General features: G+C 35.9%; 1 protein-coding gene across 10 annotated transcripts in view; it reads left to right on the top strand.

Annotated features, from left to right (window-relative positions):
• Nucleotides 1–15410, top strand: part of ABCC9 (ATP binding cassette subfamily C member 9) — a 150517-nt gene extending 135107 nt beyond the window's left edge. For 8 of the 10 annotated variants that reach the window (XM_038577022.1, XM_038577019.1, XM_038577024.1 and 5 more), the window contains 5 exons: nt 1747–1855; nt 3431–3534; nt 6243–6376; nt 7919–7981; nt 12537–15410. In XM_038577022.1, coding sequence (XP_038432950.1) covers nt 1747–1855; nt 3431–3534; nt 6243–6376; nt 7919–7981; nt 12537–12674 — 548 coding nt within the window. In that variant the 3' untranslated portion in view covers nt 12675–15410. Of the gene's footprint in view, nt 1–1746; nt 1856–3430; nt 3535–6242; nt 6377–7918; nt 7982–8680; nt 8857–12536 lie in introns of all 10 variants that reach the window. The other 2 variants (XM_038577025.1, XM_038577023.1) reach the window with 1 other exon arrangement.
• Nucleotides 15411–17863: the final 2453 nt, after the last annotated feature.

Below are 17863 nucleotides of genomic sequence, written 5' to 3'. Positions count from 1 at the left end.
TCGATCCCAGACTCGATCCCGGATCAAGCCCTGGGCTGCAGGCAGGCGCTAAACCACTGAGCCACCCAGGATCCCCTAAAGACTGTTGTTAAAGAATTCTAACAAACTGATAAAATGAAAACAAAGCCATCCGTTTTGAATAACAGTAGATGAAGGTGGCATTTCAAGGGGAAGGGAGAGAAAGGAAGACTGTCTTGCTTTGCTCAAACTAAAAACATCCATTTCCATCAAAGGAAAAAAATGCAAGGAGGTAAGTGATCTGCATTATTAATTTAGGCGCATGACTCTTACCATCATCTTAATAACATGGTTTAATGATGTTGAACATTTTGTGGGGTGGTAACCTGCAAAGTGCCAAGCACATGTTGACAGTATACAAAAATATTTACTCATCCACAAAATTATTAATAATATGATACATGGAAATAATTTAATCATTGCTGTAGAAGAAATATGACGCATTATTTAGTCTAGCAAGTGGACTATAAATAGGCCAGCACATAAACCATCTTGAGTAAAAGGGGCTCCAGCAATGTGCCTGATCATTAGCTCAAGAAAGTGCTTCATATTATTGTCTGAAATGATTGCGATGATTATTGTACCTCACATTTTTATTGTACTTGACAGTTTGTATTATTTAATTTAATCTATACAACAGCTCTGCGAGATGAAGAGGTCAGTTAATGAACAACAGAGATGATCTACAGTAATTGCAGTCTCTTTGGGGTTTAGATTCAGGAGCAGAGTAGGCATCAGGCGCTGAGTTAGCAGCTTGCTCTTCCACGGCTAGTAGTAATACACAGATGCTTTACAGACTTTCAGTGGATCTGCATTAGAAGTCAGTTACATGATCCAAAGGCAATTTGATTGACACTTTTCATTAAAAAAACCAAATCTATAGTTATAACTGAATGTATTAGATTAGCCATTTCCTCATGAATCCAGAAATGTGATGTCAGGCCCCATGTGACTATCAATGACTGATTCTCTTGTTTAGCATTAAGCTATTCAGGTTTTAATAGATAATGTGTGTTGTTCCTGAATGAAAATTTGAGCTGATCACCTTGCCTCCTCTTGCATCTAAATCTAGCTGGAAAAGAGACTCCACTTGGCATTCTTTGCCTGGCTCATTTCATATGCCAGTACTATCTTTGCACAAAATGGTATGATAAAATAACCTATCAACTTGAGGGAAAGACATCAAGATTGCACAGGTTTCTAATAAGCCTAAATACACTATGGAGAAATTCATTAAAAGTTGGTATCTATGTCATAGAATTTCATTTCTTATTTGCAATACTCTGTACTGTTCAATCAATAAAAGTGAATAATTTAGACAAAAGTCACTGTCTTCAAGGAGTTTTTATTCTAGTTGGGAGAAAGAGACAATAACAAAAGATAGGTAAAGGCATATAAAATATCTTGTGAAGGAAAATAAAGCAGGGAACTAGGAAATGTTGGAAGGAAGAGGACCTGTTAAAGAGAAAAAGTACTTTTGGTTTATATGAACCATGGAAACTGAATAAGAACTAAGAATCTATTTAAGAGAAAATATATAAGAAAGAGACAATATCACCAAAATGTATATTTTTCTTAGAGATGCATAATGATGTTTGTAACCTAAATGGAAAGCTTCATCTTCTGAGTTACAACCCTGAAGTAGGAAAGTACTTTCAACTTGTAAACGAATATTATTTTACTTTTGATTTTACTACATGCCTGTAATTTTTTGTTTCTGTTTCACAGGAAAGATCGTCATTGATGGAATAGACATTTCAAAACTACCACTGCACACACTACGTTCTAGACTTTCAATCATTTTGCAGGATCCAATACTATTCAGTGGCTCTATTAGGTGGGTGATGTATTCAACAGAAACCCGTATGTCGCAGGGTTTACCTTTTGGCTCTTAGAAGGGTTTTACTCAGAACAATTTTTCAGGTAGGGTGTGAATGACATTATCAGGATGATAAAATGAAATATTCTGGCCAACAATTTGGTTTGGGAAACCCTAGAGTTGCTAAAATAACCTACAGAAGCCAGTCCTTTATGTTTTTCCAGGAGGTCTGCTCTTTCAGTTTGACTCCACAAAAGTTACTTTTTCCTCTGTACTTGGGGCAGTGATTCTTGGCAGACATTTCTAAGGTGTTCTGTCCTACAGATATCCTGCCTATCACTTATGCATCTGGCTTGGGCTCAGCAGATACTGAGTTCGGTTAATCCCTTGATTCCCTCATCTCTCACAATTTTTCTTTCAGCCAAAATTGCTTTTAAGAAGCTGCTACAGGGATCCCTGGGTGGCGCAGCGGTTTAGCGCCTGCCTTTGGCCCAGGGCGCTCCATCCTGGAGACCCGGGATCGAATCCCACGTCGGGCTTCCGGTGCATGGAGCCTGCTTCTCCCTCTGCCTGTGTCTCTGCCTCTCTCTCTCTCTGTGTGACTATCATAAATAAATAAAAATTTAAAAAAATTTTTTAAAAATTAAAAAAAAAAGAAGCTGCTACAATCTTCTCTGTGTCTAGTTTATGATTTCCCACAGAAAGAAAAAAAAAGAATGGCGGTATCGGTATCTACTACCTGCTAAGTGCTTTAAATATATTGTCTCTATATTTAAATATATTGCTTTAAATATAAGTCCTCAAAGCACTGCTCTAGGGTACATATTATTATCCTCATTTTACAGATGAGAATTTTGAACCTAAGAGCAGCTCTAACTTGTCCAAGTTTATACACTTAGTAAGTGGTAGAACCACAATTCTAAATAAAGTTTGACTCCAAAGTCCACTATGGCATTATCCACCAGGTCATGTCTCTCATTGCATCAATCCTTTGTTCTCTCTTGCTCCCCTCCTCTACCTTAATTACAAAGAAGTACTCCCACTTCCTTTTGTCTTGAGAGAAAATAGATGTAAGATCACTCAATATTCAGCTGTAAAACCACTTTAATTAAAAGTTGCAGATGTATCCAGTTATTTAGCAATGCCATAGTGAATTTATATGTCTGATTAGATTTATTATGAAGACCAGTATTGTGGTTGGTGCAGCATGGTTCTTCTAAGGTTACATTACATGTTCCCATATAACCGTCGGTTCTGTAAAACACTTTGCTAGATACTATTCAGGTTACATTAAATGTAATATGAAAGTGGATAAATCCACATAATGAATTTTATTATGTCATATCTTGCATATAATCTTACTAATTATATATCAGAAAAAATTTTTCATAACATTAAGGTCATTCATTTATTCACTCAACATGAACTGAATGCCTGCTCTATCCTGAGCACTGTTCTAGGTACAAGGGATATAGCAATAATCAAAATAAATATGACTTATATTTTAAGGAAAGAACAGCAATAAGCAAACATATGTAAAAATTCCTTTATTTTTATTTATTGACTAAACAACTTATTTTTTTTCCCCTACAGATTTAATTTAGATCCAGAGTGTAAATGCACTGACGACAGACTCTGGGAAGCTCTAGAAATTGCTCAGCTGAAGAATATGGTCAAATCCCTACCTGGAGGTCTAGGTATATTTTCTAGACAATACATTTATTTTTACGTATTCAATTAATTCTATATATCTCTGCCTATATTTTATGCTAGAATCACATAATGCATGTTAAATTCCCTTATATTTAAAATAACCTCCAAAAGATCATTAGGACACTTCAAAATCTAATGATTTTGCATTGAATGAAACTTCTAACAAATTCTGTTCTATATGAACATTCCATAATATCCCAGTTAGTACATTTAACTCTTTAGTCTTTTCATCTTCAGTGGTACAGGTAAATTTGTTTTATTTTTTTTTAGAGAGAGTGAGTGCACATTCCCGTGAGAATGCAAGTAAGGGGGAAGAGGGGCAGAAGGAGAGGGAGAGATAGAATCTCAAATGGGCTCCACGCTGAGTGCAGAGCGTAATCTCAAGATCCTAAGATCATGACCTGAGCTGAAATCAGGAGTCAGTCGTTTAACCGACTGAGCCACCCAGATGCTCCAGTAATACAGGTCATTTGAATCAGAATATTTCCTTGTGGTCATTCTACTCATGTGATTTACATGACCCCTGGCCCCCCAGTAAGTGCGTAAGAGGATTGAAGAGGCTACTAGGTTCAGACTAATCAATACCATGTAGGAGTAGGCAGTTTCTCCACATTGGCAGCCATTTTCTTTGTTGACAGGAGGGCCTACCTATTCCTTATATTTATGTGACATAATTTTGTGAAGATATTATGTTCTATGACCTTGCTGCAATCTCACTTTTAGCTACCCTTGTAAGGGATAAGACATACTCAAACAATCATTGATATAAATTTAGTCCCAGAGAGAGACAATTTCTGGCAAATAACTCGTGACAGAATAAAATAACAACATGAATAATGAAAGAACATGATTAAGAAAACAACAAAAAGTATACAATGCAGGCTTTAATTCATAAAAATGATGAATATCCCTAATTTTGGGCTTTTGCTCTCTTAAAATCTGAACTCATTTAAGAAAGCAGTCAGAAAGATAAGAGTTGGCTGATATTCTAATTTTAATACATAACATGTAGTTGCCATATTGATCGTGTTGTTTTGGTATTTAAAAAAAAAAAAAAACCTCACAAAATAGCACCAAGTTTATTTGGGAAGGAGGGCCTGCTCAGAAACAATACCTTTTGTGATTTTAATTAAGTCCTAAGGGAAAGGCATCCCACAAACAGAAATGAGATACCATGTCTTAAAGGATAGCTTTATTAACCTTGCCAGTGTCAAACTGTGAGAGAAATTCCAGGGATCTGGATGAACTTTCCCATTATAATTTTGATGTCTTGCATGGAAAGCCCAGCAAGTCTACTTGAGAAATTGATAATGCATACCGACCCTTCTCCTGTGGTGTTTAGTAATTGGGAATACAGGCAATTATGATTTTTTAGTCCTCTTCACTCAACACAAAAGACGTATGAACCTGTTTTGAATTATGAGCACCGTGTTCAAGGGTTATAGTACAGCGTATGCAACAGGTGATTATACTTACACTATGTAATTGAATGTTGTTTATGCTCATTCTCTACATAAAGATTACATCACTTGTTTGATAAAGATCTGGTTCAGGGACACCTGGGTGACTCAGTGGTTGAGTATCTGCCTTTGGCTCAGATCATGATTCCGAGATCCTGAGATAGAGTCCTACATCGGGCTCCCAGAAGGGAGTCCTGCTTCTCCCTCTGCCTGTATATTTGCCCCTCTCTTTGTGTCTCTCATGAATAAATAAATAAAATATTTAAGAAAAAAATATCTGTGGATCCCTGGGTGGCTCAGCGGTTTAGAGCCTGCCTTCACACCCAGGGTGTGATCCTGGGGTTCCGGGATCGACTTCCGCATCGGGCTCCCTGCATGGAGCCTGCTTCTCCCTCTGCCTGTGTCTCTGCCTCTCTCTCTGTGTCTCTCGTGAATAAATAAATAAAGTCTAAAAAAAAGAAAAAAAGAAAAAAGATCTGGTTCAGGCCAACTCTGGTGAAGAACATTCATCATTTCTAGCACCCTCCTTATTTATTATGTAAATGAAAAATTAGAAAATAAAGGCATAGCACCCAACCATTAAAAAATCATTAAGAATTCAATGCAATGAGAATATAATCAATAGAAATTTACCCCCAGGACCTTACTACAAACTGTTTGAATTCTAATAAAAGGGTATTTTGGAAACAGAATTTATCTTAAACTCACAGTAGGACAGTTTATGAAATGTGGATGGAATCCAAAAAAAAAAAAAAAGTGAAAATGACAGGATGTGACATTCATTTATCTATACAACAATGTTTTATTCAGCTGTTATGTCAGATACCAAGTGCTGAGGATACACTGATGAACAAAAACAAACCCGGTCCTTAACCACATGGAGCTTACAGTTCAGTGGGATAGTATATGATGAAAAGAGAACGAATATGGGAGTCAAGAATGTCATTTCTGATCTGAGAAACCTCTGAGGTTTTCCAGTCTTCAAAATGCTTACCAGTATTTTATATCCTACTATAAGGAGGTAATTTACAACCTTTTGTCAAAATTAGGATGGCTCAGGATCATCTTCATTTTTCCAAAGTAAAATTCCTCTTCACGTTTCTAATATGAAATCTCTGCAGCAGTACAGTGAGATCCAGCACGCTCTTGTAGGACATTCCTACTTTCCCTACTTTGCTCAAGGAAAATGTTAGTATCATTTTAATGAAATCTTGCTTCTCTCTCTGATGTAGATGCAATTGTCACCGAAGGTGGGGAGAACTTCAGTGTTGGACAGAGACAGCTGTTTTGCCTTGCTAGAGCTTTTGTCCGCAAGAGCAGCATTCTCATCATGGATGAAGCAACAGCTTCCATTGACATGGCCACAGTGAGTGCATTATCTGCACTTTTTAAATTGAAGAGTTAGAGAAATGCACATGAAAATTACAACGTATTTTCTCTCCACTGGGTGCAAAGTCCTCAGTACCGTTGTTTTGAGTATCTTCTCATTTATCTCTTTAATCAACTGATGGTAGCACATTCAGAATCACAATAAAGGAGACATGACAGCTTTAAAGGAGTTCCTACTGCCAGTACATAAAATTAATTTGCCATCACTTTTTAATAAATGCTTAAAACAATCAAATTCCACTGCTCAGTTGATGAGAGTACTGTACTGTATTCAAATGTTCAAGGCTTATGCCATGGAAGTTATAAAATGAAGTATTTAAATCTCTATTTAATAGAAATTCCTAACCAAAAATCAATCATTATTTTCTAAAGCAATTTGAAGAAGAAGGATTCACTAGAATTAATAATGATCTTCTCAGTGTGTTCATGGTAGCAAGCCAGAAACTGTCTTTTGAAGGAAGTTATTTAAAACTGTTAAATATGCCAAGAAGGATCTGTCTAGAAGGCTGTGATTGAGTGGAGAAAATGTCACATTAAACCACAAACTGTATGCACTAGCAATCAATGTTGTTCTTATACAAGTTAACTTGATATTAAAAGTTTGGCATCAGAAAGGATAAAAATTTTTAAAAATCCACAAACATGATACTCTCTTGCTGAACACTCTACATTCGGTAAAAAAAATATCCAAAAAAGGTGAAACAGTTTGTGTATTAACAGCCTATTATATATGGAGATGCTAATTTGACATCATTTCTTTTTATTAAGACTAATCAGTTATACAAAGCTATATATCCTTCTCAAAGTTAACAGAATTTAAAGCAATAAAATAGTTTCTAATTAAGCCAATTCACTAAATAAGCATAACTACATCAAAATTAGTATTAATTGCTAAGGACTTAGAATATTGGGCTTATTATAATATAGCCTCAGTAGAGATGAGAGAGAAAGGGAGAATGAATTAATTGGCAATGGGCCATTTGACAGGAATTCAGACTTAGGAATCAAGTTTTTCTCTAGGAGAGAGAGAAAATCTTTACCCAGAATATCTTTCAAAATATAATGGTAACATTTTGTGGTGGAAATAAAAATGGTTTTTGCCTGGATGGTTCTTTTATGAGTCAAAATCCAAAGTTGGAGCATGTATTTTATTTTTTTCCTTTTCTGACCCAAAAGTTAACACCATCTTAGGGTTTTATTCATTACTATTTGTGACATAACTCAAGTGAGCATTTCCATGCCCATTTAATTTCATTTTCCCCTTTCAGTTCCCTGGTACCAAATCTATCAGTCATTATTATCACTGAGTTTTATTTGCCTTTTGAAGATGTGTACAGAACCCAGCAGAAGCTTTCTTCAGGGACTACTCCCTGTTGCACCTACACAGAAGGCAGGAGCTGGGAGTTCTCTGAAGGGATTGGGCCTGGGGATGGGGTACTTTACTCTCAAGGACAAAATAGTATGGCGAGAGAATGGAGTCCAGAGAAAATTCAGACTTAATTAATTTATTTTTCGGCAGGAAAACATTTTGCAGAAAGTGGTAATGACGGCTTTTGCAGACCGCACCGTTGTTACAATAGCTGTAAGTATTGGAGATGGGGCTGATTTATTCCTCTTTGGTTTTTGTTCCAAGATTAAATAATCTTTATTTTGGAGCAATTCAGATATCCATATGTTGAATTATATATTTCTCTGCCAGTGCTTCTTTATCTGTACAAAACAACACAGCTATGCTCTGAAAGCCTTTATATTATCTTTTCTTCCCCCAAACTGTTTTTTTCCCCAAACTATCCCCAAACTAGCTCTCCTAATTTACAATGATGGGTTATCCTAGCTCTAAGGATTCCAGCAGGAATGCCTGTGTTTTTTCACTAGATACAGATGGTAGTTCATATAGGATAATTCGCGTTTCAATAATCAAATCATCTGATGAGCAGTTTCAGAAGCAAAATTCTTCAACAGGACTGCCAGTTCTGCTACTGCGTACACTGAATTTCGGTTTCTATTCACTTAACTATCTAAAAAAGGAAGGCTTTATGAGATAAATCACAGCTGAGGCAGATGCTGTCTCCGAGCACCAATCAAATTGAAGAATTGCCCAAATCTTTGTATTTGTAATAGCTGACTTAAAGTAGGCCATGATTTTCTTCTTCCTCTTTGCAGATGGATGGATTCTTGCTCACAGTTAGGCTTAATGTTTCACAAGAACTTTTTTAAATGAATCACCTGGACATTTTCCCTCTTGCTGATTCTTGTCTTTCCATTTCTCTTTTCTCTCCAGCACCGTGTCTCTTCTATTTTGGATGCAGGTCTTGTTTTAGTCTTCTCTGAGGGTATTTTAGTGGAGTGTGACACTGTTCCAAACTTGCTCGCCCACAAGAATGGCCTCTTTTCCACTTTGGTGATGACCAACAAGTAGACCGTCATCAGCTACTCTGCCAACTATCCCATTCTCTGGTAGTTATCTTAGGGGAATCCCCTCAGTCAGGCAGGGCTAACACAGTGATTAAAGTGGGGATGGTGTGTGGTGAGGGAACTACCTACAGAGCATTCTCACATCAATCGGCTCAACCACCTGCTTCAGTTATGTTCGATACTGAATGAGGCACACGTATAATTTTCTAATATGTAAATGCAAGAGAATCAGATTTACCTCTGTCCTAAGGACCAATTTCACTATTCCTCGGGAATAGGTTGTAAGTGTCCTTAAAAATACTGTGCATGTTCCTTACCTGCCCTGAAGATCGCAGTTTTTAACTTACAGAATTATTTAGGCCTAACTGTTGAATACTAGAAGCTATGTATGGAGTGTTTGCTGATGCTTCCATTTTTGTGGAATGATGCATGGAGAAAGAGCACTCCTTGAAGTGCACTTGTTTAAAGTGGCAGAAAATGACTCCCATCAGGGCCCACCTTCCATACACTAGGCCTAAGGAAAGAAAAAGCCACTTTTCTCTCACTTTCCCAATGAACTCTGTCCTGGAGGAGAGTTACCTGATTGAGTCATTCATACTAGAGTGTGAATGGTTTAATAGATGAGAGAATTGGCTATCTTGAAAAACAGTTCTCTAAAATTTCCAGAATTTTCTCACTGGAGAAGGTAGGGAGATATTTGGGTAGGGGCAGCGGGGGGAGGAGAAGTTCCTGTTGTCCTTAAACGAGCAAGTAAAAGGAGGGAAGCAGACCCTTGCCTACTCAAAAGACTAGTTTTCTCTCTTCTGCATGAAGCATGGTATTGTTGACTGGCCCCATTTAGGTTTTTTTTTTTTTTTTTTTTGGCCCCATTTAGTTTATGGAAGATGATTTGAGCATAATTTGTATCTTTAATCAAACAATTAGGTTCTCTTTCTTGTCTGCCTACATTGACTGAATACTTTTCTATAGACTTCTGTATCTTTCACTCATTCTTCAAGACCACTAATGAGGAGGTGGCCCCTAAGATACCTCCCCATTGGAACACAGAAGGCCATGGGTAGGATGAATTACCATGGGACCAACTCCTCTTCCCAGGCTTTGCACAGAGAAAACACCAGCAACCTGTGATAGAACTCTAGTAGAATGATTTTTACCTCTGTTAAACAGTAACTAATTTTTCTTCCCTGCTTAAAGTTGTTATGTTAATTTTGTTAATTACAACTGAAAATTGTGAAAGAACTTCAAAAGATAACTTTCTCTGGCTTCTAAAAGTAAGAAGCCTTCATGCACCAAAATAGCGCACGGCATTTATTTATGGAAGTGATTTATTCATCACTCTTGATTAGATTAATTTCTCTAGAGCATTTTGAAAATTGCATCATTGCTCTTATAATTGAAACCACACTTTCTCAAGCAAAAAAGAATTTGGATTAATGAAATGAGCATCACATATATTTATTTCTATTGGCCAAGATTTTTCCATGTTTTTATTTTTATTTCTTGAATAACCATTATTTTAGCATAATAAGGCAATGTTTATATCATTCTATTTATGTATTTAGAGCCAAATTCTTTTTTTAGCATCTGTGATATGGTTTTTGAAGGCTTAATCTTTTTTGGAAGGAAAATACCCAGTTCATTAACCTTAAGTTTATTTTTTTCTAAATGCATGGGTATACTAGTGACTCCGGCCTTCTCTCAAACATAAATAAACAGTATCCTGCAAATTTTAGTAATTCCTAAATATATATTCTTAATTACTAATATTCAGTGAATGATAGGTTTGTCTATGGATGTTGGAAATAGTGGTACATGTTCTGATTTGGCATCTTTATTATCCTCCCTATCTATCTTTCTTTTCTCCTCTAGTTGTCCAAACCGTGACTTTTTGCTTCTCTGAAAGCATAAGCATTGAGATTACCCCATTTAAGGGCCCAGGGCAGAAGATAGGTCTTTGCCCTGGGGATGGCTTTAGGTTGGACTCAGAGTTGTTAGGAGAAGGCATTTTGGAAAACTGTGTATCTGATAAGCAGATGATATTTCTGAGTTTGGCATCAGCATGCTCATGTTTTGACCTGCATAGTCCAGGTTCAGTATGGTAACCCAGAACCACATGTGGCTACTGAGCACTTGAAATATGGGTAGTCCAGCTTAAGACATGTTGTAAGTGTGAAATACACACTGGCCTTCAAAGACTTAGTACTAATAGAAACATGTAAAAGATACCATTAATAGTTTTTATTTTGGTTATCCAATAAAATGTCTTGAATATATTGGATTAAAATATATTATTAAAATGGAGTTCATGGGATGCCTGGCTGGCTCAGTTGTTAGAACATGCGACTCTTGATCCTCAGGGTCATGAGTTTAAGCCCCACATGAAATATGGAGCTTCCTTCAAAAAAAATCAACTGGATTTCATACAACTTCACATAGATTTCTAGATTTCACCTGTTTATTTGTGCCTTGAAAAATGTGTCTTTTAACAAATTTTAAAATACATGTGTCTCACATTTGTCGTTCACATAATATTTCTACTGCATAGCATGTATCTTACCAAGAGAAGTAAAAAGACCCATGGCACAGATTTTTCCCTTATAAATTTTAAAAATAAAAAATAATAGTAGCTGACATTTAGTATGTGCTTGTATGTGTCAGACAAGCTGCTGAATTTTTTTAATGGATTATCTCATTTGATCCTCACCACCATTCTGTGAGGCAGGTACTGTTATTACCATCATTTTATACATGTGGAATTGAGGCATATAAAAGTTATGTTTGTTGATCAGGATTGTACAGCCAAACAGGTGCGGAAAGCAAAAAACAAGCCCAGTCTAACCTCAAAGCCTATGTTCTAAGTCATAACGCTAAAAATAGCTGGTGGAAAAAGTCCTCAAAGATAGCAGATACTCCCTATGAAACAATTTGCAAGGCAGAAATGTCTCATGCTTTGAAGTCAATAAGTCTGATTTTGATTCTGGTTTTGCTGCTTTTATTATCTATGTGATCTCTTGATTTTGCTTTATCTCTATGAGCCACAATGATCTCACACATTGAAAACACTCATATTTGAGGAATGTTTTGATGATTAACAAGTATGTGTGTGAAGCACTTAATGTATAGTTTAAACTCAGTAAGTGCTAGCTTTTATTATTATTAATTACTAATCCCAAAGCTTCTCTCCAAAGGGTACTAGGTGAAAAGAGAGGACAAGTGTGTGGCAATGATCTCGAAAGACAGCATGTGTAAAGTCCTGGATAATCCATTCTAATACTGCATGCCAGAATGGACTTTCCCATATTGTGTTTCCAGAATTGAACCACCTTCCAGGGCTCTTCAAATTGTGTGTTAGCCCACAAATGAGTTGACTCTACACAAGAGATGATTTTAGTCTAAACTATAACGCAACTGGTTCACAATTGTTCTTATCATTTAATTATTTGACAAACAAAATTAGCCTCCTTACACTTCCATGAATGTGTTGAAACTACTATATTAGCTACACTGAATTTAACACAGCCCATCCAAGACCCAGTCACACACACTCACCAGTATTTAAAAGTATGTAAATAATGGTGTGTTAAATAAGACAGAAAAAGAGGCTGTGCTTCTAGTACCCCCTAGTACCCCAAGATAAATAACTGGTGAGATATGCATATTCCATTGCTTTGGTTCAAGCCCTGAAATTTGTAATAAATATGTGTATTTTTTTTCACTCACAGCATCGGGTCCACACTATTCTGACGGCAGACCTGGTTATTGTGATGAAGCGAGGAAATATTTTAGAATATGACACTCCAGAAAGCCTCTTGGCTAGGGAAGATGGAGTTTTCGCTTCTTTTGTTCGTGCAGACATGTGAAGGGATCTCTTTAAACAATACAGGGATTTAAAATAATGCAGTTATAACCTACTTAATGGATCATCAGCTTGACCTTCAGAAAGTGGCATCTTAATTTTTACACTTTTGTGTAAAATTTTTGTTTTATTTACAATGTCACTTTACCAATGAATATTGTATTTCCTATGTTGATATTTCTTTTTTATTTTGTTTTCCAAGATTTTACTGCTTCATATGTTCATTACTGATGATTTTCTAATGATTAAGCCACTTTACCTTTAAGAATAGCAGGCTGTCTTAAGATATGTAAGCTACTTTAAGTGGTAAGTCAACAGCTATAATTTCTCATAATTTTAAGTCTGGTAAATATCTCTCAGGCATAGATGTCACCATGAGTATTCATGGTTATACTCTTATATGTAAGAACATGTTTCCCTTTTTGTCGGTGTCCCCAGATGTTATTGGAAGAGGATTAAGAGGACACGTTCTCTAATCACTGAGAAAACAAAACACTCAAATCTATTATCTATTGGAGGAGAATAATGGTTCATTACCATTAGAATACTGATGCTGCCTTAACCAGTCTCTTTTCCTCATCTAAATTGTTTCCTGTTACCAAGAAACCATTTATGGTAGCTTTGTAAAGCCAAAGCCTTAACCAGAAAGATCATGGAAAAGAGTTTGGATGTTTGAAAAATTATACTCAAGGTTCCATTTTTCCCTCTCTAGTCAGGGAATCGGGAATAATGTGTTTTTTCCAGACTAAACTTCAAAGTGTAAATACATTCAGTCTTTCAGTAGCAGGCCAGCTAAAGCTCTCTATTTATCGCTGGATATGGTTATGATCCTGAGCCCTAAAATTCCACATTATTCAAGATTCAGGAGCATAGGCAAGTGGTCTCATTTGCCTATTTAAATATATATTTAAAAAGTGTCTATTTCAAAGTGGAAGAGTATACTTTTTTTGACATAAATGCCCAGTGGTGTCACATGTGTATCCATTTGGTACTGCTCTAATTTTAATGCACATGTAAAAAGTGAATCAAAATGTTATTGATTTTTAATGTTGCAATTTTTAATGTACATGTTAAGAGTGAATCAAATGTGGATGGAATATTAGTGATATGTTTTGCATAAATATAAATTAATAAATTTTAAAATACTAAAAGTTACCTGCACTGTCATGCTAAGCAGCCAAAGCTTTCTACTACAATTCTGTGCCCTACTAGTATAAATATCATGGATTTTCATATGGGGACCTGCAGACATTGTTAGATTTTAAAGAATTATGATTGATAAAAAAGAGAATTTATGCTTCCTCCCTATAGTTCTTGTGTTCAGTTTATTGTATTGTGTACTCACTCTTGGGAAATCTGTAATACTTGTTTATCTGGCATACATGATTGGACCTTCACCTAAATATAGAATTCTGATGTTTACCTAAAATAGGTTCCATAAGGATGGACAAACATGTTCTGTGTCACTTAGCTTGAATTGTTACCCTTTGTTGTATATATAAAACTTCATTAAGAAAAATCCTCCTAATGTTTCCTGAAAGCTAAGCAAAACAGAATCAGTAACTATTAAGTCAATCCTGAAAATATTTTCTAAATATTCTAAATCTCCTGAGCATGTTTCTGGCATGGAAGTATTTTGTAAGGCTGCATTTACATAAAGCTGGTTATCAACTTACATGTCATTATCACAGAGAAATGGGGATTTACCCATAAAAGTAACCTCTCACAATACTTGTAAATTATACCACTATACAGGCAATGTCAAGAGAAGCATAGCTAATTACACTAAACAGAATCACATTTATCATTTTGATACCCACGTGATCACTAGTTCCCTCATATCTTTTAGCCACTTTAGTGTTAACAAAACTAAGCTGATTGAATAAAGTCAAGAATGACTTTTTAAAATTATTTAATATGCTATATATATGATCTGTTGAATATAGAGATGACTCATCTCAAGATAACATTTTACTTTTAAATAGGTACATATCTATAAAAGATGAGCCTTAACCAAATCAAATTTTACACTCACAGATTTGACATTTAATTAACCAAAATCAATTTTATAAATTTTAATTCCTTAATATTTGTTAAAATGCATAAAGATTTATATGAAAAATAACAAGGTTACTAATATCACTGAGAGATTTTTTAAAAATTTCTCTTAAAGGATTGTGCATCATCTGTTTTTGTGCTACTACTCATGAGCTACTTAAAAATCAGCTTAGCTCTAGATTAGATACCAAAAGACTGGTATTTGAGATCACATAACTGATATTTGAGATCTGGGACCATGTCTGTCTGTCTTTATGTCCTCTGCATTTAATAGAAGTGTCTAGCCCATAGCAGGCCCTAATAAGTATAGTTGATTGATCCATTGATTAGTCTCGCTACTAGCCATGTGCCTAAAACAATGAGTTATTTTCTTCACTTCCCGGATTGTGTTTATTCTACTGTGAAAATATACTGGTTTGATATTATATAATAAATTACTCTTTCTCTTTGCTTGATTAAATAGGGTTATTAGTCTTTCACTTATAATAATATTGGGTGTCAGCCAAGATAATCAATAGATGTAAATCAACACCAACTGCTGAGATAATACCCTACTTTGACAATTTTATTTCGTATTTGCCACTTGTCATGCACTTCATTACTTTTATATATAGATTCTATGTGGAAGTTTCCATTAAGTCAAACAGCTATATCAATAAATTTTATAACATCTTTAATTAAATAGCTGGATGTCCGGACTTTTCCCTAAGGTTTATTGATCAATTTTTATAGTTATCTTCCAATGTATCTTTCATCACTTATTCTGTACTGCATTCTTTGGAGTTCTGTGACAATTCCCTTATTGACCTATTATCTACAGTTAAATGCAACCCCAAAAAAGGAGAATTACAAACCAATATCCCTGATGAACATGGATGGAAAAATTCTCCCTAAGACACTAGCCAATAGGATCCAACAGTACATTAAGAGGATTATTCATCACAACCAAATGTAATTTTTTCCTGGGCTAAAAGGGTGGTTCAACATCTGCAGATCAATCAATGTGATACACTACATTAATAAAAGGAAGAACAAGGACCATATGATCCTCTCAACAGATGCAGAAAAAGCATTTGACAAAGTACATTATCCTTTCTTGATTACAATCCCTCACAGATAGAGAGAACACACTTCAATATGATAAAAGCCATTTATGAAATTCTGACCATGAATATCATTCTCAATGAGGAAAAACTGAGAGCTTTTCTCCTAAGGTCAGGAACACATGAGGGATGTCCACTCTCACCACTGTTGTTCAACATAGTACTAGCAATCCTAGCCTCAGTCATCAGACAACAAAAAGAAAGAAAAGGCACCCAAATTGGCATAAAGAAGTCAAACTCTTACTCTTGGCAGATGACATGATACTCTGTGGAAAACCCAAAAGATTCCACCCCAAAATGGCTAGAACTCACACAAGAATTCAGCAAAGCAGGCAGGATATAAAACCAATGCACAGAAATCAGGTGTATTTCTATACACAAACATGAGACAGAGGAGAAATTAAGGAGTTGATCCCGTTTACAATTGCACCCAAAACCATAAGATACCTTGGAATAAACCTAATCAAAGAGGCAACAGATCTGATCTCAGAAAACTACAGAGCACTCATGAAAGTGATTGAAGAAGACACAAAGAAATGGAAAAACATTCCATGCTCATGGATTGGAAGAACAAGTGTTGTTAAAATGTCTATGCTGTCTAGAGCAATCTGTACATTCAGTGCAATCCCTATCAAAATACCATCAATTTATTTCACACAGCTGGAATAAATAATCCTAGAATTTGTATGGAACCAGAAAAGACCCTGAGTAGCCAAAAGAATGTTGAAAAAGACAACCAAAACTGGTGGCATCACAATTCTGGACTTCAAGCTCTATTACAAACCTGTAAGCATCAAAACAGTACGGTATGAGCACAAAAACATAGATCAATGGAACAGAATAGAGATTCTGAAAATGCACCCTCAGCTCTATGGTCAACTGATCTTTGACAAAGCAGGAAAGAATACCCAATGGTAAAAAAGACAATATTTTCAACAAATGGGGTTGAGAAAATTGGACAGCCACATGCAGAAGAATGAAACTGGACCCTTTCCTCACATGACACACAAAAAATAGACTCAAAATGGATTAAAGGCATAAATGGGAGATGGAATCCATCAATATCCTGAAGGAGAAGACAGGCAGCAACGTTTGTGACCTTAGCCACAGCAGCTTATTACTAGACAGGTCTCCAAAGACAAGGGAAACAAAGGCAAAAATGAACTATTGGGACTTCGTCAAAATAAAAAGTTTTCGAATAGCAAACAAAACAGTCAACAAAACCAAAAGACAACTGACAGAATGGGAAGAAGATATTTGCAAATGTCTTATCAGATAAAGGGCTAGGATCCAAAATCTATAGAGAACTTAGCAAACTCAACAGCCAAAGAACAAATAATCCAATCAAGAAATGGGCAGAAAACATGAACACCCATTTCTTCAAAGAAGACATGCAAATCGCCAACAGACACATGAAAAAATGTTCAACATCACTGGGCATCAGGGAAATACAAATGAAAATTACAATGAGCTAGCACCTCACACCAGCCAGAATGGCTAAAATTAACAAGACAGGAAACAACGAATGTTGGGGAGGATGCAAAGAAAGGGGAACCCTCTGACACTGTTGGTGGGAATGCAAGCTGGTGTGGCCACTCTGGAAAACAGTATGAAGTTTCCTCAAAAAGCTGAAAACTGAGCTACCCTACAACTCAGCAATTGCACTACTAGGGATTTACCCCAAAGATAGTAGGTAGGTACTGTAGGTAGTAATACGAAGGGGCACCCCCGTGTTTACAGCAGCAATGACCACAATAGCCCAGCTATGGAAAGTGCCCAGATGTCCATTGGCAGATGAACGGATAAGGAAGATATATATACACAGTGGAATACTACTCAGGCATCAAAAGAAATGAAATCTTAACCATTTACAATTACGTGGATGGAACTAGAGGGTATTATGCTAAGTGAAATAAGTCAATCAGAGAAAGAGAATTATATGATTTAATTCATGTGGAATTTAAGAAACAAAACAGAGGATCATAGGGGAAGAGAGGAAAAAATAAAACAAGATGAAATCAGAGAGGGAGAC

This window comes from Canis lupus, chromosome 27 (assembly GCF_011100685.1).
Source record: "Canis lupus familiaris isolate Mischka breed German Shepherd chromosome 27, alternate assembly UU_Cfam_GSD_1.0, whole genome shotgun sequence".
NCBI classification, from domain to species: Eukaryota; Metazoa; Chordata; class Mammalia; order Carnivora; family Canidae; genus Canis; species Canis lupus.
Note: the sequence above shows the minus strand (reverse complement) of the source record. Positions and strands in the feature narration are given on the sequence as shown.